A 22500-nucleotide genomic window follows, 5' to 3' on the forward strand; every position below is an offset into this window, starting at 1 on the left:
TTTTTTTATAAAACAAGACCCAATATTTTAAATAATTAAACATCTTGAATGTATTTTGATTAAAGGATATCTACATCTTTTACTGGAAAATAAGACTAAAAGACTAAAATACTAACTTTTGTTAGCTTTTATTAATATGTTTAATTAATTCTTATATTGTTCATTTAATTGAAACTATAGTTTGCCATTTTTGTCATTTTTATTTATTAATTTAAGTGTTTTTTTATTTAATTTTTAGTTATTACAACGCATCATGCTGAACTAAATTAAAACAAAAATAATAATGAAAAAGAGAAATTTTGGTAACACTTGTTAACTATTAACTATGACTTTTCCTTCGATAAATTCTTAATTTGCTGCTTATTAATACGTAGTTGTTAAATGTAGGTATTGGGCAGGATTAGAGATGTAGAACGAGGCATTAATATGCGCTTGATTGCTAAAAATAAATGGCTAATATTGCATGCTAATAAGCAACTAATAGATGAATAAGGTGTTACAAAAAAATCTTTATAAGGAGACAAATCAGCAGCCATCGGTTAATGCATTAACTAATTAAAAAAAATAACCAGCGAGTATTTATATATATGTGTTAACGTCAGTAAATAAATGCTGAAAAGCTCATATTAGCGGAAAAAAAAAAAACAGACACCGCTTTTTTATTTTAACAACGTACTGAAATTAAAAAGAACTACTATTAATAAATGCTTTGTTAGTTGATGTAGCCGACTATAATGAACCATTGAAAAGCATTACCGTTTTCATTGTGCGCCAGTTACCGTAAATGTTCTTTAATAGTCAACTATTGTGAAATATTCTTCACTACTAGGTCTCTGACAGTGATACCGTTTTGGCTTCATTGTCTCGTTCTCCCATCAGCCTTTCCTCCAGCTTCATCGAGCCCAGATATCATTATTAATGCAGCTTTTTCTCTATTTCCCCCCATCTTCCACAAACCCGTACTGCTCCTTCCAGGCTCGTGTTTACGCTACAATCATCGGAAATCCCTCGACTACACACACGAGATCTCCGCTTGCCTTCTTTCGTAAGCTCTGAAAGCAAACAGCCGCACCGTTCCGACATTAAAGGGTCTTTTTTTTCCTGCTGCTCGGTGGCCAAAATGAGACTCTGGGAGAGATACATGAGCCCGACTTTGAGAAATGAGCTCTGAATGAACACACGTCGCGTGCAGTTCGGATCGGCTAGACCTTCACAGAACGGCGAGGAAAGGAAGGACTCTCACCTCGTAATGGTAGTCCATGCAGGTCAGGTCCCTCCAGCAGCGGTCACCTCTGATCTTGATCAAACCCTGGTCAGACGGAGAGAAAGACGCAAATAAGGATGACGCACTCGGTAACAAAGACACATTTCGGTTTCTAAAAAGCATGCAACTATATCTTCGCGCGACAGTTACTTGCTCCTCCGATATGCCATAAACCATTCTTTAAACGTTACATCTTCTAGAGCAACGGCTCATAAATAAATAGCGTTTTTGTGGAGGAGCGTATTTGATGCATCAGGCTCATAAAGTCTGAGAAAATGGATGAAAAACCACGCAATTGGCCGCAAATGCTGACATTTGGAGATCTTTACACCAACACAGCAGACGCTGATATGAACTTACATTAATATCATGTCTACACGTCTCCAGTAAGATCGTATCTAATTAATGAAAACATGTGATGCAATGCAAGAGATGAACATACGAACGTTTCGAATTGTGCACTGTTAAAATAAACTGGTTGTGACTTTTTTGAGTTCTCTCAGCATTAAAGTAAATGAGTTTGTTTATCATTTGCTTTTTACTAGCAAATGATACACCTTATACGTAGACAACATTATCTTGGACATAAATGGCCTCAAAACTAGACACACAAACAACGACGCTCTACTCATTTTAAAAAGATACGACAAATAACTTTACGGTTTATATATTAGCACCAATTAAGCATTTATTAACGCCCTATTCTAATCCTACTCAAAAAGGAAACGCGGTTAACAAGCGCTACCCGTTCTAAAGCGCTTAACTTGATTAAAACGCATCTTCTGAAAGCATGGAGCATTTTTGAATTTTTGGTTCTGCGCGAACTGTCCCTTTAAGAGCTACTTCACGTAGCTACTTCAGCTCGCTCTCTCCATCAGATGCGCTACCGGTGGCAGATTTTAAACATTTTAACTCCTGCCAGCTGTTCTTCTGAACCCGGGAAAGCCAGCTCCGGACAGAGCCAGGATTCTCCGGAGGCAAGCGCTCGCGTCCCGGGAGGAGAAACCACTGCATCAGGAACTTTCGCTGCTTATCGAGTGCATTCTTGCATTTATGACATTAAGGATAATATAATAAGGAACCTTGGAATGAGTACTCGCTCCCTAAAATGCGATTGCGCTAATGTGAAAATGACTGACTCCCACCCTCAACCCACCTATCAGCTGGCCAATAAATAAAGCCAGCATTAAGAGCGTCCGGCGGCCAACTGGAGCTTTAATGACCGCTATTCACATCTTACATGCCACTTACTTATTTGCCTAAATTACAAATAAACTCGATTAAAATCACGGCAAATAGATCCAAATCATAAGGCAATCAGGCCACCTATAAGAGGCTTTTTAAACTGCAGTTTTTTTGCTGCTTTTCTCCAATAATTCACACGACTGTGTTACGGAGGATAAACATAAAACACATTTACTTTTATCAGGACTTTCACATTTGAACTTGCACATGAAACGTGATGCATATTTGCATTTTAAAACGAATAGAATTTATTATTGAAGTCACAGCGAGCAGGCTGATGCTGATTCTAAGCAATTAAAATGACGATTATGTTTGTTTTGTTTTTTTTTATTACATCAAGCGGACGCGAATACTGAGCCATGATTTGTTTATGTGCAATAATAGATAATAGATGTAATCCGAAGGAATGGAAAATGTTTTATTCAATTTGTACATGAATCGTAAATATTAAAAAGTGTAACAATTGAATATATATATATATATATATATATATATATATATATATATATATATATATATATATATATATATATATATATATATAAATTTTATTTTATATATATATATATATATATAATATATATATATATATATATATATATATATATATATATAAATATATATATATATATAAAATGTAATTTTAATTTTTATATTAGTTTATATATATATTTTAATATATATATATATATATATATATATATATATATATATATATATATATATATAAAATTAATTTTAATTTTTATATATATATATATATATATATATATATATATATATATATATATATATATATGTATATATATATATATAAAATGTAATTTTAATTTTTATATTGTTTATATATATAATTTTAATTTATATATATATATATATATATATATATATATATATAAAGTAATTAAAATTACATGTTATATATATATATATATATATATATATAATTTTTTTTTTTTTTTTTTTTGTTTTGTAGCAAATAAAGTAATGCAATTAAAGTTATCTATAAAGTTGTGTACAGCACATAAAAACAACAGCATCTAACTCTACAGCGGTACAGAAATGATCATACAGCAGGAAAGGCCAATTTCTCCTCATTTCAATTTTGACCAAATAATCTCAATTTAATTCGAGGTAATTAGTGTCAGTCACGCACGAGAACGCTGTATTACTGTAAAAGCACACAGGTGCATGTGACCTTACCTCCATATCAGATGGGCGCTTGCTCGCAGCTGAATTAAAAACTCATTAACTTCTGTTCGCTGCAATTCACTTCTATAAAAGTTTAGCTGACAGAAGACAAAAAGGCCAAGGAGAGTTTCGGCTGCCCATTCTTGACACAGCCGTAAGGAACGCCAAAAACTCCTGCCAACCATCCGAAGGAGGAAATGTCAAACACACACACACACACATACACACACACACACACACACACACACACACACACACACACACACACACACACACACAGTGTCTGAAACAGGAAAATGAAAACAGGAGGCATTCAGGTAGACTAAAGCAAAGCAGAATGTCTCTTTCTGAATCGGCACACAAACTGAACTGTTTTATGTAATCCTTGCATGAAAAATAATAACCGACTGCATTTAAAACTGAGTCGCATCCAGATCTGGACAATTTCAGACTTCAGACTAATAAGGATGGAAATGTCAAAGTCCTCTGCAAAGCAGAAAAACGTGGAAAACGCATGGAAATAAACAACATATTTGAAACCCCAGAGCGTATTTGAAATCTGCAGGACCATAAGTCACAATAAATAACATACACTGCCCTGCTAAGTGTGGTTTTGGAGGATATCGGCATAAATCTTTATCTGTACATTAAAATAACTCGAATCATCTTTGGCCGATCCTTCAGGAGTAATATATCATATCAATGTTTGAGTAAAATGAAACTTATATAATCAGATCATGCTAATGGAGGATATTTTGATGAAAGTCTATGTTATATTTTTCTATGTATGAACTGTTTAGGTAATAAAGTTTTTGTTGTCCCTTATCAGTGCACAATGACAAATTAAAAGGGATTCATGTCAATGTGGTCTAAAGTCCCACTTTTCAAGGGTATTTCCAAACCTCTGTAGGATAACATAACAAAATATGGACACTAATTTGAGGTTAAACTAAGAATTAGGAGCAATTCAAAATGTTAACTGATCTGATTAAGTGACTAAAGAACAAATGTTTATGAATGCTTGCTTTGATGGACTTGGATAAAGTCGGTTTTAAAAGTTTTATCAAAAAGTTTTATATATATATATATATATATATATATATATATATATATATATATATATATATATATATATATATATATATATTTCTGCACTGTCATAATTGTTTGTTAACTAAAACTGAAACAAAAATAAAACAATATTAAAATAATAATATACATATATTTTTTTATTTTATATATATATATATATATATATATATATATATATATATATATATATATATATATATATATATATATATATATATATATATATATATATATATATATATATATATATATATATATATATATATATATATATTAAAAAAAAATATATATATATATATATATATATATATATATATATATATATATATATATATATAAATATATATATATATATATATATATATATATATATATATATATATAAATATATATATATATATATAAAATATATATATATATATATATATATATATAATATATATATATATATATATTTAGTTTATTAAACTTAATGTACTAAACGCATTACAAAAATACTACACATTTAACTAAAAAAACAAAAATATAAAATAAGCTACAAGACAAATAAACAACGCTATAAAACAAAAGCTGTGAAAGAAAGCTAAACAGGTTTGCAACGACATACTGCCCCTTCACCCAGAAAATAGCGGCATAATTTACACACTGTATGACGCGGCACTCCAAAAACTGAATAAGATTTAAATAAATTGATTTATCCTCAATTATCCGGACTATTTTTCTCGATCTAGTCTGTATTAGAAGTCTTATTTATCTACTAACGTTTTAAGCGACGGCTGCGAGCTCCGAACAAATCCTCGAGGCGGTCGGCTAACGAACACGAACAGACGGGACTCTTCAGACGGCAAGCGAAAGATTCCCGAAGAACGCCAAGCGAGTCTCGGCCCCGGCGACAGATGATAAACGCGGGGCCCGGGGAATCATGGGAACCACGAATCCCAAGCCTGGAGTCCGAGGGGAGCTTTGATGTGTGCTGAAAAACTCCCTTGCTGAGAACAGAGGGGAGGAAAGAAGAAGAAAAGAAAGGATGGGGAACGACTCAGACCTCGAGTCGAAAACATTCACAAACAGCTGGCGCGAGAGAACGTCTCGTGAAACGCTAAACGGCGCTCTGGTCATTTGGCGAGCGACGCACATTACTGCAAAAGAGCCGGCGCTAATGAACGTTTTGCCACAACACTTTTGATTTAATTGCACTGTTAAAACGAACCAACGCCTCGAGAGAGACGATCCAATGAGACGGGGTTAGCACAGGTAACTAAAACCATTAGAAAAACATTGGTATTACTTTGAATATAATAAAAAAATAAATAAAAAAAAAAAACGCTTTGCCGAGACGATGTTTCACTTTTTTATTTTAACTCCGAGCACAAAAAAAGCTAAAATTAAATAAACGAATTAATAAAAATATTCACTAAAAGTGAAATAAAAACTGAAAATATAAAAATAATTATAGTAAAAATAAATATATAATATATAAAAATAGCAATACAAACTGTAATGTTACTAAACGAATGTACTATATTTTTTCTTCCGAAATACAAGATGGAAATTGTGAGATATACAATCAATCCGAAAACAAAATGCTTTAAAAAAAAAAAAAAATTATTGCTATTTTTATATATATTTATTTTTATTTTTTAGTTTTTATTTCGCTATTAATATTTTTATTAATTCGTTTATTTAATTTGAGCTCTTTTGTGCTTTGAGATAAAGTAATAATGGCAAACTATAAACTTTATTATAAATGTAAAAACAATAAAATAATATAAAATGTGAGAAATACACTCGGTTTTCTCAAAACTGCTTTTTTTTTGACACGGGATCAAAAACACAGGCCCGGTCTCACAGACAGGGCTTCACCTAAAGCTTAAACCACGACAGCCCAGTCAGGATATCAAAGCAGACGCCTGAGAAAAAACCCATTACTGGTGAGCACGGTTTCTTTAAGTCGAAACGGCTCAGATTTACATTTTAGTCCAGGACCAGGCTTAAACCATGGGATAACCTGCAACCATCCAAATAATCCCGAAGCCACCTCGCGGAGAAGCGCAGAGAAATCTGAGGAGACACCTTGGAGCGAGCGATAATCATTACCCCGCTATTAAAAGCAGCTCGTTTTTTATTCCCGGTGCGTCTGAGGGGAAACGGCTGCAGGGTTTTTACAGTTGTAAGCACTTAAAGGCAATTATACTCCAGCCCCGAACATGCAGCTCGCCTTCGCCATTCCTCCTCATTTACGGCGCTAATTGGAAAAACATTTTCATCTACATGGCAACCTCCGCACAAGTTACGGGCCAGTCGCACGAGCCATAAAAAACCCAGACAGAAGTCGTCTGACGGCGTTTAATAGCGGCGCGCACGTGCTTTTCCTGTGACATATATGAGCGGAGGGAGGCGGGGAAAGGCAGGCGTACTGACCGCTCCCAGCATGACGCGGACCACGAGCCAGCGGAAGGTCCAGACGGAGACGAGGGACGGCGGGCAGCGGCGAGGAAGAGGGCTCAGGCTCCACAGGGGACACAGGAAGATCCCCAAGAAACCGGTCTCCAGGAGCTGGCTCTCCCAACCTGCGCTCGCACAAACACACACAAACACAGCAAAACCAGCGTGACAATCAAAGCGGTACGAAAGAGCTGCTTAGGAAATCTGAGTGATTCCACATGCTGCCGTATCTCAATCCCGCCGCGTTTGATTCGAATAAATCTGTAATATTCTAGGATTTCAGGCTCCGGTTATGAGCTCGAGAGGGTCCGCCATGTTTTATCATCCGTCCCTGATTGTCAGCAGATGTATATCAGTAATGGGATGCATTTGGAGGCTTTTGATTTCGCTTTTGTCAACGAGGGGCGGAAAAAATGCCCGTTTTATATCTCCGCGACATATTTATTTACAAAAACGAAAAGCACGCAACTATTGCTCAATGAACTAAACGTAGAAAAACAAACATTTTTATTATTTGAAGTGAACATTCACTGAAATGTAAACGAATGAGCATTTTGCGTATTTGTTTATTTTTGATAAAAATAACTTACACGCAGTAAAAACAGGCGCGCAGTAAAATTCCAACTAAAACTAAAATATATATTGGCAAAAATCTGTAAGGAAATCTAAATGTAAGAAAAAATGGGAAAAAAAAACGTTTATATATTTTTTATGATAATAATTATAATACTTTTAGATTTTTTTATAATATTAACGAGCAAAAAGCGACAGCACAACAAAATGAGTAAAACTTGAAATGAAAACAGAAAATATAAAAATGTTATGTAATTTTTAAATATTAACAAGAGCTAATAAAATAATAAATTACAAAACCCCAACATTTCTAAAACTTTTTCTATAAACATATTAACAAAATATTAAAATTTATATTATATATTTAAATTTATTTTAATATTTTAAATATTAACAAAAAACAATAAAAATATTTTAAAATCTAATTTTAAAATATTAACAAAAGCTAATAAAATTGCAAAACCCCAACAAAATTTCTAAAACTTTAGAAAAAAAAAACATAACATTAACAAAATATTTAAATATTATTATTAATTCATTTTAATATTTTAAATATTAACAAAAAAAACAATAAAAATATTTTAAAATCTAATTTTAAAATATTAACAAAAACTAATAAAATTGCAAAACCCCAACACAATTTCTAAAACTTTAGAAAATAAAAAAATATATAACATATTAACAAAATATTTACATTTATATTATTTATTTTAATATTTTAAATATTAACAAAAAACAATAAAAATTACTAAAAAACATGAACATACGCTGTCTATGTTTTTATTCGTTTATCCGCTGTAAGTGGGCAGAAATGAACGACTGGAGCGTGACGGAGGTTCGGAGGCGCTCGCGTTCATCTCTCCGAAGCGTCGAGAATCGCTCCGGTCTCTCCGTGCTATTTTTACACCCCCTAATCAGATTTCTAGACACAATTATTTGGTTTGGGACGGAATAATTCATTACATCTGCAGCGCCGCTGATTGCATTTGAGTCTTGGGAGAAGAACAGAAGATTCTGCATATTTGAGACGCCGCCATGTTCCCTTTGCACTTAATTTAGTTTGCTGCTAACTGGACTCATCAGAAGTTTTTGAATGGCACTCCTACCCAAATAAAATTAAAACGCATTACCAATTTAACACTAAAGGTACTAAATTAAAATACTGAATTAAATCGTACACTGAACGTCTTAAAGGTGTGCATCGGATGATTCGACATTAATTGTCTTGTTCGATGTACGCCAAAACACATTAAGATTTTACCGATTGAGGAGTCTGCGATCAATACATTGGTTTTATGTTATCATGTGCCTATTTTACCAAACATGCTACTTTTGTATTAATCAACGAATGCAACTAAATTATATCTTTACGACATATTTATTTACAAAACGGAAAACACGCAACGATTGCTCAATAAACTAAACATAGAAAAACTAACATTTTTATTATTTGAAGTAAACATTAACTGAAATGTAAACATTTTGCATATTTGTTTATTTTAATAAAAATAACGTAAACTTAGTAAAAACAGGCGTGCAGTAAAATTCCAATTAAAATTTTTTTTTATTATATATATATATATTATATATATTATATATATATATATATATATATATATATATATATATATATATATATATATATATATATATATATATATATATTATATATTATAAATATATAAAAATATATATTTACGAAAATCTGTAAGAAAATCTAAATGTAAGAAAAATGAAAAAATACTTTTAAAATATTTGTGCCAGCACAGCACAACAAAATGACTAAAACATGAAATGAAAACAGAAAATATAAAAATGTTATCTAATTTTAAAATATTAACAAAAGCTAATAAAATTACAAAAACCCAACAAAATTTCTAAAACTTAAGAAAATAAAAAAAAACATATATATAACATTAACAAAATATTTATATTACTTATTTTAATTTATTTTAATATTTTAAATATTAACAGAAAACAATAAAAATATTTTAAAATCTAATTTTAAAATATTAACAAAAGCTAATAAAATTACAAAACCCCAACAAAATTTCTAAAACTTTAGAAAATAAAAATATATGCAACTAATAAATGCAGCTAAAACATTTAACTGAATCTTTAAAAAAAACACAGGGATTTTTTTCTGACTTTTAAGCCCCTGAATTATGAAAAGAATTGTGAGATATAAACACATTACTAGAAGAAAAATCCTTTTTCTTGCAATTACGAGTTTATGTCGGTTTCGCCCGCAATGTGGAGATTATCTCACAACGTTGCCAGATAATCTCAACAAAGTCTGCAATCGCATTATGTATTTGTTTTATTCCACAGAGCAAACAGGCTTCCGCAAAATTATTTTAGACATATTTAACAGAAAGCAATTGCACAAAAACGTGCAAACCTTACCCAAATTTTTGACTCATTGCATTATACCGCTGGTCATTCGATCGGTGCATCGATCCGCATCGCTGTAGTTTCGAAAACGGCAAAAGATTTATAATCATCTGAAATGCATTACTCGGCATTACACTGTTACACGCACTCGGACCGATCCCCGAAACCAGGCTTTAAATGACAAAACCGGTGTAACACACAAAAGAAATATTCGAATCCAAATCCAAAAAACATGTTCTCGTCTTCCGTTCAACAATAAGCTTAAATGGGATCCCGATCGGCCAGTCGAGCCCATTTGTGGCTTTCTTGTTTATCTGGAGAATTTGGATTTTGGTGGGATGGAACGATCACAGATGTGGTTAGTGGGATGAGGTAAAACGCTGGGGTAAGAGTTCAGACGAATGCTCATCTCCCCGCCGTGACTTGGCGCGGGCCACATCTTACCAAAGCCTCCATCGGTCACAAATCAAAAAATCTAAACACCGAGGGGAACTCTGGGAGAAGAGGCCCTGATTTATTCCCCTGCCGCAACGATTCGTTTAAGACTCACGTCTGTGAGCGAGCCGCTACTAGAAAACAACAAGCGCTCAACTTCCGTTTTACAAGAGATGGGGAGGGATCACTCACCGAAGGAGTACCTGGATAAAAGAGAAACAGAGAAATATATGAGATTATATTCGTTTTCATCATTTAAAAGCACAAGAAACGCTGCATGAGAAAAAAAACGATGTTTGCTAGACTGTAATTGTGACATAAAATAAAAAAAATATAGTTTTAATATTTAATATCTAATTATGCTCATAAGAAAAGCAGCTATAATTATGACACAGTAAGTCATACAAAGTCATGATTAAAAAGTCAAACTATGGCTTAAATTGTTATGATAGCATACTAATGTTATTCATATATATATATATATATATATATATATATATATATATATATATTATTATGACTTAGTATGTCACAACATTTACTTGTCTAAGTGTGTCAAAATAATGTATATCATATATATATATATATATATATATATATATATATATATATATATATATATATTAATATATTTTTTTTTATATATATTATATATATTTATTTTTTAATATATATTTTTTTAATATATATATATATATATATATTTTTTATATATATATATATATATTTATATATATATATATATTTTTAATAGTTTTTCTATAGATTTTTTAAATATATAAACATATATATATATATATATATATATATATATATATATATATATATATATATATATATATATATAATTACAAACTAAGAATTATGACGAAGTGTCAATACCAATTATTAAATATTTATTCATTATGAGATAATCAAAATTACGATGCAATGCATAATTATGACATAATGAAGTCAAAAAGTAAATGTTATGACATACCATAACATCCCAAAATAAATAAAAGTCGCAACTGTGAGATGGTCAGGCATATTATTTATGAGATACTTTTTCTTTAGTGGGGGGAACGGGCTTCTACATAAAAGCCAATGGAATCTTGTAGGTGTGTAATTGTACTGTAATAATGAGAAATATGAGCGCCCGTGCGTCCGCGTGCTCACCAGAGCTGTCCGACGTTCACTATAGAGTGATACAGGATCCAAAGAGCTCCCATGATGATCATGTTGGCGCTTCCCGTGATTAAAACGAACCCTGACAGAGCCATCCCCACCAGAGCGATGCCATCCAGGTTGGCATCCATGTCACTCCAGTCCATAAACCAGAGGATCGAAGGAGCGTAAGCCAGGGCCGCCGAGCCAATCTTACCGCCCACATAACGCTTGACGCTCCTCAAGTAGTCCTTGCAAGGCGTGAGGCCTTTCTCTCCGATGAGCTGCTTGTTCTGGTTGTAAGCGACGGCGAAAGCCACGACTAGAGAGAAAACGAGACAGCAGCGATTTCACACTTGGCAAGCGCAAAGGTGAGCTATTAGAGACAGGCATTTGTAAACTTATAGGTCGCGATGAAAGTAACCGCGTCCGATCTCCTAGCAACCGCGTCCCGTAGAGCCGCCACCTGTCAAACTCACAGTAGATGAAAGCAATGGCTCGCAGCAGCACGACGCGCGTGAGCCAGTAGGTCCCGGTTCGTAGCGATACGCCCACTTTCTTGTCATATTTGGTCGGGTCCTCGTCTTGCGCTGTCTCGCCGCAGCTGTCGTGTGAAAGACCGTCTGAAGCGAGCGCGTCGCCGCGTCGCTTTCTCAGGAAACTTTCGCTGGGCTCGGAGCTCTCGCCGGAGGACGCCATCTTTTTCGAACGCTCGGCGCATGCGCTGGAAATCACGCGCGGCGCAACGGACCAATCAGAGGACAATGCGCTTCTACCAATTGATCACGGATTTTGATTCAGCCGTTTATTCAGTAATAAAAATCTGTAAAAAAAAAAAAAAAAAAAAAAAAAAGGTTTAAATTAAGATTATAAATTAAGATATATATATTATAAATTATATATAAATGTATAAATTAAGATTTATATTTCTGAGCTGAAATAATGAGATTAGGAAATCTCATTATTTAAAAATGACTTAAAAATGCATAGCTATGACAAAAACGAAAAAAAGCATACTGAGATGCTTTTATATTAAAAATATGCTGGGATGTTTATAAATGTGGTACATTTAAAGATTTAAAAATTTAGTTTTCTTAACATTTATAAGCAATTTATAAACAATATATATATATATATATATATATATATATATATATATATATATATATATATATATATATATATAATATATGTTCAAAATGTGCATTCATATGTGTAAAATATATATATATATGTATATATATATATATATATATATATATATATATATATATATATATATATATATATATTATATTAGTTAATTCGATATTTTGTGCATTCAAAACTATGTTATATATCTTTCACACACCAAATATTGTGTTTTTATGCACGTCGTGCGTATTAAGTTAGCGTTTTCCTAAAATACGGCGGGTTAAGGTGGAATTTTTATGGGAAATCGTGAGCAGTTACGGGTTCACGGTCTAATCTGTTAGTCAATTATGTTCAATTAGGTGAAAAAGTCGCTGATGCCCTGCGCAGGCCAATTGGAGAAACTGCGCAAAAGCTTCTCCTCCAATGAGAGGAGAGAAGGAGGAGTGCAGAAACCTCAGAAAAACTTCACTCCCACCAACAAGTTGTGAAATGTTGCCAGTTCATTCGCCAGCGCCGATCGACCGAGCTTTGAGGTTCAAGGAACTAGTAAATCACTAGGAATAAAAGCTCCAAGCCGACGCGCGTTACGCGTAAAATGCGCAGGTGACCGCTGGCCGATTGTTGCCACTTTTTTTTGTTTATCTTCGTTCACGCTTCACCAGCGAGGATTTTAAAATGTCAAAAGAGCCGGATAAAACCCCTTCCGTCACTGAAAGCTCTTACATCGGCGACGTGGACTCTGATTCGCCGTCTTCTCCATCGGCGTCCGACGACCAAGGCTCGCGGTCCCGGACCGGCGCCGGTAACCCGGCGGACAGCGAGGAAGACGCCCGCTTCCCCCCGTGCATTCGAGACGCGGTGTCGCAGGTCCTCAAAGGCTACGACTGGTCGCTGGTGCCGATGCCGATGCAGGGCAGCAGGTCTCTGAAAGACAAGCCTCACGTGAAGAGACCCATGAACGCGTTTATGGTGTGGGCGCAGGCGGCGCGGAGGAAGCTCGCCGACCAGTATCCGCATCTCCACAACGCCGAGCTCAGCAAGACCCTCGGCAAGTTATGGAGGTACGTGGACCCCGGTCCGACGCGACGGGGGTCGATGGATCGCATTTTGCGTGGCGTCGTGTGCGTAATGCGCGGTGTGTTTACGCGAAGAAACGCGGAGCTCTGCTCATTCGTTCTGGCTCATTAATAGCAAGCCCTTCTAGTAGCTATTTGTATGCTACTCCAAATTTTAAAGTCACTATTAACTAAATGAGAGGCAATTCGGCTTTCCCAGAGGCAATTAAACAGACGCGCACTTAGGCAATGTCTCATTAGTACGATTTTAAAATTAAACAGTTAACCATTACTTTTTCACAAGTAATAAAACAAATATAACTGCTGGAATCAGTACCAGTTTCTCTACAAGACTAGTTAATAGTAGGCTACTAGTTTAGACTAACAGTGGTAGTAGGAGTAGTATGTTTTATTAGTAGTAGGCTACTAGTTTAGACCGGTAGTAGTAGTAGTATGTTTTATTAGTAGTAGTCTACTAGTTTAGACTGGTTTTATTAGTAGTAGTCTACTAGTTTAGACTCGTAGTAGTAGTAGTAGTAGTAGTAGTAGTATATTTTATTAGTAGTAGGCTACTAGTTTAGACCGGTAGTAGTAGTAGTATGTATGTTTTATTAGTAGTAGTCTACTAGTTTAGACCGGTAGTAGTAGTAGTATGTTTTATTAGTAGTAGTCTACTAGTTTAGACTGTTTTATTAGTAGTAGTCTACTAGTTTAGACCGGTAGTAGTAGTAGTATGTTTTATTAGTAGTAGTCTACTAGTTTAGTAGTAGTAGTAGTATGTTTTATTAGTAGTAGGCTACTAGTTTAGACCGGTAGTAGTAGTAGTATGTTTTATTAGTAGTAGGCTACTAGTTTAGACCGGTAGTAGTAGTAGTATGTAGTAGTAGTATGTTTAGACCGGTAGTAGTAGTAGTATGTTTTATTAGTAGTAGGCTACTAGTTTAGACCGGTAGTAGTAGTAGTATGTTTTATTAGTAGTAGTCTACTAGTTTAGACCGGTAGTAGTAGTAGTATGTTTTATTAGTAGTAGGCTACTAGTTTAGACCGGTAGTAGTAGTAGTATGTTTTATTAGTAGTAGTCTACTAGTTTAGACTGGTAGTAGTAGTAGTATGTTTTATTAGTAGTTCTTAGTTTAGACTGGTAGTAGTAGTAGTAGTATATTTTATTAGTAGTACTAGTTTAGACTGGTAGTAGTAGTAGTATTATTAGTAGTAGGCTACTAGTTTAGACCGGTAGTAGTAGTATGTTTCATTAGTAGTAGGCTACTAGTAAAACGTGCTGAATGCATTTATTTGGTAGAGTTTGTTGCAAGTAACCCATGGAACACGTGTCAATATTATAAACACGTCACCAATAAACTATTTTATACAGCATTTGTTAATCCTTGTCAATGCTAGTTAATAGTTCGTGCTGATGTTAGTTCGAAGTGCATTAAATGCTTAATGCTTGTTTGAAAATGTTGACTGAGAGTAATAAATGCATTGTTAGTTAATATTAACTCATCAATGTTAGCGAACGAAACCTTATTGTAAAGTGTTACCAAAAGTAACTGAGTATAGTTTAACCGTATATATAGCCTATTAACTTTCAGTAGCTGCTAGTTCGTTTTAAGTAGTTTAAAGAAATAAATGCAATGTTCCGTGGAGCTGCTTGTAAACCATCTGGTTTGTGTTTCCCAAAAGTATTATTAGTTAACCGTGGTGGTTCCAGCGAACTCCGTTGGTAACCGTTAGAACCAGCTGCTTATGAAAAAACGCTGAATCAAGACGATCTGCTCCGGTTTTACCAGCTACCATCTAAATCTGGATTTATTTTTCAGCATTCACACACTTGTGCTTTTTATCGTTCCATGCTTTGCAACGGCTCGATCGTCCAGGCTGCTCTCGGAGAGCGAGAAACGACCGTTTGTGGAGGAGGCAGAGAGACTGCGGCTCCAGCACAAGAAAGACTATCCGGATTATAAATACCAGCCGCGGAGACGGAAGAGCCTGAAGCCGGGTCAGAGTGAGCTGGACACGGGAGCTGAGAAGAACCCTCACGCCTCGGATCAAATGTTCAAAGTGGAAGCGGGTATGAGAGGGATGCATCAACAGGTCCATGGTGGTGAGTTATGAAAGAGCTATTGAGCTATTGTCTGTTGTTACACTCTTCAAAATAAAGCTTCCACAAAGCCATTCTGGGTTCCTCAGAGAACCTCCAGTTAACAAATCTTCAAAATAGCCTTTTTTACTAGTGTAAATGTGCAATGGAAATATTCCAAGCATGCTAAAAGTTCTTCATGGATCCAACATTGTCTATAAAGAACCTTTATATTAAGTATAGTGTTGAGGATCCATTTTTGGTTCCCTCCGAAGAACCTTAAGATAACAGTTCTTAACCATTTTAATCACTTTTTTCACAATAAACAACATTTTCTTTGTCCACTGGAAAAGTTCAGTGGATGTTAAATGTTCTTTATGGACTGTAGGAGTGTAAAAGAACCATTTTTTGTGTCCCAAAGAACCTTCCTAGTAAACATCTAAAGTCATCTTTAATTCAAATTCAAAAAAACATTTTGTGAACGATTCTATATATATGTTAAAGGTTCTTAATAGAACTATTATGATTCCAATAAAGAACATTTATTGAACATATTTGGTTCCAAACAATCTTTAAGCGAACCATTCTTAAAAGACACTTTTTAAGTATAAAAAAACATTTTAGTAAACTTTTTTTCCATAATAAAGCACTGTATGCCTAATGGAGAGGGAGTACATGGATATGAAATATTCTCGATGGAAACATTAATGGCAGCTATAGAGCCTAAAAACTATTTTTGATTCCAGTACACTGTTTTTAAAAGAACCACTTTTACTTTTTTTGCTTCTACTATACAAAATATTTTGTGCAGTGGAAAAGTTCCATGGATGTTGAACATGCTTGATGGAACCATCAGTACCAATAAAGAACCATTATTATGTGTGAAAGAACCATTTCTGGCTCCCCAAGGAACATTAACATATATATATATATATATATATATATATATATATATATATATATATATATATATATATATATATATATATATATATATATATATATATATTTACATTTACAGAACATTTCAACAACCTTTTTCCATAAATAAAGAACCTTTTGCTAAGTGGAAAGCAATTCCATTGGTGTTAAAGTTTCTTAATGGAACAATCTTTGCCAATAAATAGTTTTATTTTTAATGTGTAAAAGAACCATTTCTGGTTCCCCAGGAACCTTTAAATGAAACTTTCTTAAAACATCCACCCTATGTTTAGGAAAAAAAACATGAATGCCAATTAAAAAGGGTTCTTTTTGGCATCAGTGGTTCCATAACATCCAGAAACTCTTTCATTTCCAACAAAGACATTTTTGGGGAAGAACTTCTATTTTAAATTGTGTCCTAACTATGCGCGACATGGTTCCCAAACATAATAATGGTATCTTTTTGTCTTAACTATCTGACTGCAATAATTTTGCACATTTAAATTTCAGAAATGGTTTATATTTCCGCGATGAAAAACATGGTATCAGTCACTCGGCATGTACATTTAATAATGTTAAAATGTTTAGTATTTATGAGTTGCATCGTGCAGTGTCCTTCCAGAAGCTCCGCCCACACGCGTTTCTGATTGGCTGTGATTATTTGATTGATTCAGTCAAGTCGCCAGGTAGTTTTTGTCCCCAATAAAACACAATGTTTCCAACGCAGCTCAACCTCACGGTCCCCCTACACCTCCAACCACCCCGAAGTCCGATCAGCATCAAAGCGGCAAACCGGAGTCCCGCCGTGCGCCGGAAAACGCGAGACACAACATCGACTTCAGCAACGTGGACATCTCGGAGCTCAGCAGCGACGTCATCGGGAGCATGGGCCCGTTCGACGTGCGTGAGTTCGACCAGTACCTGCCGTTAAACGGCCACGCGGAGACCAGCGGCGGGCAGCACGCCAGCCCCGGCTGCTTCGGCGCGGCCTACCACCACCATCCTCACGGCAGCGCTTTGGCGTGGAACAAGGGCTCCGGCTCGCCGTCCGCAAACCAACAAAGGCCGCTCATTAAAACAGAACAATTGAGTCCTTCTCATTACGGAGAGTCTCACGGGTCACCGACCCAATCTGAAGTGACTGAGTGTGCAGACCTGCAGAACTCGACGTACTTCACCACATTTTCCGGGTACCCGGCTGGCATTTATCAATATCCCTACTTCCATTCGTCCAGAAGGTCGTATGTGACTCCCGTGGTCAACAGCTTGTCAAGTCCGTCTCACAGTCCCGGGGCGAGCTGGGAGCAGCCCGTTTATACAACTTTAACCAGACCCTGATGCCAGTTTCGGGGTCGGAGATGCCTGACGCCGAGAATTATGGCACTGTGTTTTTGCTTTCTGAAGTAAATCTTGCCATTTCTGGTAATTGTGACTTTGAGACTTTCCTAATAGATTTTCTCCCGGTTTCATAGACGAGGCTTGAGCCTAGTCCCAGACTAAAATGTAAATCAGAGCGGTTTGAACGGAAAGAAACAGATTAATGGTCATTTTGAGTATATCAGTGCCTTTGTTGTCAAGACGGACACCAGCGATGCACTTTTATAAAAATCGATCTGTGGCCTAATCCTGGCTCAGTCTAAGCCCTGTCTGTGAAACCAGGCCTTTGCGTTCACTTTTCAGTAAGGAGTGTTTGGTATGGAAGCCCTTTTCCGCTACTGAATTACAAAAAAGTGACTTTTTATCTCACAGTTTTGTCAGAACCGCGTGATATAAAGTAACGAAGTCCAATTTTGAGCAGTAAAAAACTATATGTTCTCAGAATTGTTCACATCGAGCCATTTTGACTGCGTTTCGTGAGATAAACGGCGGCAATAACCATTTTTTTTTGTATTTTTTATTCAGTGGGGCTTCTATAGTTTTGTGTTTGTATCACGGCCTGGATAAAAGTGTTTTTTTTTTTGGAGTGAGATGCGATAGGCTGTCAATATTCACTACGCTATTTAAACGCAACCGTGGATTTGTCTTGATAAAATGCAATTAAAACGTAGAAGGAATGAACGCGCTTTCCCGCCTGATGTCTTCATTGTGAGTCTAACTGTCAAACGGGCCGTGCTTCTGTCACAATCTGAGTCCAGAATGAAGCTATAGTTGAGTATCGGAGAGATGCTGGATCATCTGCGGTTTACAAAGCCAAGAATTGGCGAGGGAGAGCAGAAAAGAGAGAGGGCTGATTCTGAACGACAGCGTCTCAAAGGGCTCTTTGTTTTCATTATAAAAGAGGCATTAATTAAGGGAGGGAACAAAACAAATACAAAGCAGAAAATCATTACCACTGCCGTTACATGAAAGAAGAGCACAAGAACAGACACTACCCTCTGCTATTTGGATAAACAGCAACAAAAGCGGCAGAAAATGCATAAATTGAGTGCAGGATAAGAGAATAAGTTCTTCATGTGTGGAAGAGAGCCAGTGATTCCACAGCAGATGGGTGTGGGTGGACTAGGACTTATTTTCCTTTCACTACGTTTATTACATTGATGATTTTCGAAGAGGAGAATGTAATTAGTGCTGATATGTATAGCACGCATCATTTTGCTCGCTGACATTATTGGGTCTCAAAATTGGACGCCGCGGAGTAAGCGCTACAAGATGTAGTGTCTCTTATGATTTTGAGTTCTAGTCGTGGTGCGTCGAGCTCTTTGGACCCCGCTTTTGCTCTCAGAATTTCGCTGTTGACGTTCGGAGAGCATGATGATTGCGATCTGTGGCGCGAGAGCCAATAAACAATGACAAAAAAAAGCATGCTGAGCCATTAAAAAAGACCCCCGCATAAAAACAACATGACACACATCAGAACTGTTACAGACGAGAAGCTGAGTTTGATTACAGGAGGTCAAAGTTCAATGCATAACACATGAGGCTGTTAGAAACTCGTAATTAACCATTTAATATACATATATGGCAACAAACTTACAGCTAAAGTATGTTCGTGATCCACTAATGAAGTTCTGATAGCGAAAGCCAATAGTGGTGCTTCGTTATTTAACGAATTAATGCTTTTGAACAAATCGGTTGAGTAATTGATTCAATGACTCACTCTGTAATACAGTCACCTGTTTCACCGAATGAATGAATCGGTTCCTTTGAACGAATGATTCATTGATTTACCACCGGAAATGATTTACCATGCTGGAAATGTATAAATGTAATAATGACAATAAGGGTTTGATTTGATATGATACATACACACACACACACACACACACACACACACACACACACACACACACACACACACACATACATTCATATACATACATTTATTTTATATATATACATTTCAAATACATGCCAAACTTTTTCTTTTTAAATATTATAAGACGTTGAATAGGTAGATAAGATGTTTAAAAGAATAGTTTTTAAAAAGTCAATTAGTGAGTTGAAGATTAAGTTAATTTAGTTTTTACTAAAATAAATAATAAACAAGCAAATAAGCGATTTATTAGATAAATGACTAATACTATGTATTTCTTATTTTTAAGTTCAAATGCATAATGTTTTGTGTGCTTTTAGCTGAAATGAATCTTTATTTTTCTCTTGTTCGGTCGAATGAATCAGCGGAGTAATTGATTCAATGACTCACTTACGAACACAACCATTTTGCTGAATGAATGAATCCGTCTTTGAACAAATCGGCTGAATGAAGGATCTGGTGACTCACTAATAAAGAAGTGTGTCGCCACCTACTGTCACAGCCAGAAACACACACACACACACACACACACACACAGAAAATAAAATAAAATAAAGTAATACAACGAGTCCCCACCGGGAAGAAGCAGACTGACAGTCTGTCTGAATCACAAACAGCCTATCAAATTCAAGGACTGGAACTAACTGCTGTAAGCTGCAATCTATTATAAATGTTAGTGATACGGGCGGCATATATCCAAGACATAATGTGTCTGACAACTTGGACAGCAAACATGCATCATATAAACGAACAACAGAAGTTGCACAAGACGGAATAACATGTTAGGGGCAAAATTCATGTTCTTTGATGTCGATGCATATTGAAAACAAGGCTTTTTGCGCAGCGAGTGGCGTGTGATGCTCTCGGGGTCTTCAGTACCTTCCTGGACCAGGCCGATGGAGTAAATAGGATGGCCAGCGCTTGAGAGACTCCACCCTAATTTAATGATTTCCTGCTGGGCTGCAAACAGCCTCCTGCTGCGTCTGTGTGAGTTAGTGTCTCCCAACTTTGCTCGCTCAGCCTGGACGCCAATGACAACAAGCAGCCAGACAGAACCAACATTGACTTACCCACAATTCCACAGGGCAGTGGAGCCAGGCTGATGGGGAAGGAAGGCAGTGGAATGCATCAGGTCAGGCAACAGTGTCTGACAAACCCCTTTCTCACACACACACACACACACACACACACACACACACACACACACACACACACACACACACTGGTATTCCTATCACTATGGGGACATTGCATAGACATAATGGTTTTCTACTGTAAAAACTATTTTGTAATACCCCAACCCTACACCTCATAAACTTTCTACACTCATAAAAAATCTGTCTGATCTATAACAATTTTCCTCAAAACAATAGTACTGGTATTACTATCTTAGTGGGGACATTTTATGTAAGGAATACCAGGTAGACACACACACACACACACACACACACACTTATCAAAGTTTTGAGTAAATACAATTCAGACCACAAACAAACAAATAATACATATAAACAATCAACTATATCTTGTACAGTTATAGTGTAGGTTTTCTATGCATTTATATATATATATATATATATATATATATATATATATATATATATATATATAGTATTATTGAGGTTTTGAATAACATATTTTATTTTGTATTTTAATTTTGTATTTTAATTAAGTTTTAGTATTTTTGGTGCATTTTATTTTTATTAGTAATTTTATTTAATTTGTTATTTGCATTTGCAACTAACTAAAATAAAGGTAAAATAGTAATAATTATTATATATAATAATAGGATATATATATAATAATAGGATATATATATATATATATATATATATATATATATATATATATATATATATATATATATATTAATAATAACAACAATTAATCAATATTAATATAAAGAATAAAAGTTCTTATATTTCTTATATTTTTTAACTTATATTTATTTTTTTGCTTTAACCAACAACACGCTTTTTCATTATTATTTTCATTTCAGTTTACTGTAATGAGCCTGCTGAACAGAAGAAAATAAATCCAACCGGAATCATTTTTGTGTTCATGTCCACACATTTATTTATGTGTTACGTAGCCAGATAATGTACAGTCAGACAGTCATGATCACAAAATAAACCACTTCTATTTTTAGTTTACTTTGACGTAACGACCAGCCGCAGGATGAGAGTGACTGTACATTATCCTTCACCGTGGTACGGCTCCCCGAAAAACAAACCTACGGTGATACCATGACGCGATTTCCAGGGTAAACATT

At 35.0% G+C, this 22500-nt stretch overlaps 3 protein-coding genes across 4 annotated transcripts in view; 1 reads left to right on the plus strand and 2 right to left on the minus strand.

Annotated features, from left to right (window-relative positions):
* The window catches only part of lmf1 (lipase maturation factor 1), a 26136-nt gene extending 13616 nt beyond the window's left edge, over positions 1 to 12520 (minus strand). Inside the window, exons 1-5 of one of the 2 annotated variants that reach the window (XM_043230045.1) lie at positions 12265 to 12519; positions 11798 to 12107; positions 10832 to 10842; positions 7214 to 7362; positions 1244 to 1309 (exon numbers count right to left, since the gene is read on the minus strand). In XM_043230045.1, coding sequence (XP_043085980.1) covers positions 1244 to 1309; positions 7214 to 7362; positions 10832 to 10842; positions 11798 to 12107; positions 12265 to 12484 — 756 coding nt within the window. In that variant the 5' untranslated portion in view covers positions 12485 to 12519. Of the gene's footprint in view, positions 1 to 1243; positions 1310 to 7213; positions 7363 to 10831; positions 10843 to 11797; positions 12108 to 12264 lie in introns of both variants that reach the window. The other variant, XM_043230046.1, reaches the window with a different exon arrangement.
* Positions 12521 to 13265: 745 nt separating this feature from the next.
* On the plus strand, positions 13266 to 19033 carry sox8a (SRY-box transcription factor 8a). The gene is made up of 3 exons (XM_043229964.1): positions 13266 to 13980; positions 15852 to 16078; positions 17703 to 19033. Exons 1-3 carry the CDS (start codon positions 13595 to 13597, stop codon positions 18311 to 18313), a joined length of 1224 nt encoding a protein of 407 aa, XP_043085899.1. The 5' UTR covers positions 13266 to 13594; the 3' UTR covers positions 18314 to 19033.
* Positions 19034 to 22278: 3245 nt separating this feature from the next.
* LOC122332654 (arf-GAP with dual PH domain-containing protein 1) overlaps positions 22279 to 22500 on the minus strand; it is a 22226-nt gene continuing 22004 nt past the window's right edge. Inside the window, exon 11 of the mRNA XM_043230033.1 lies at positions 22279 to 22500. This exon is cut by the window's right edge and continues 1780 nt beyond it. The gene's annotated coding sequence lies outside the window, so the exon portion shown is untranslated.

Source organism: Puntigrus tetrazona, unplaced genomic scaffold, assembly GCF_018831695.1.
Source record: "Puntigrus tetrazona isolate hp1 unplaced genomic scaffold, ASM1883169v1 S000000130, whole genome shotgun sequence".
NCBI classification, from domain to species: domain Eukaryota; kingdom Metazoa; phylum Chordata; class Actinopteri; order Cypriniformes; family Cyprinidae; genus Puntigrus; species Puntigrus tetrazona.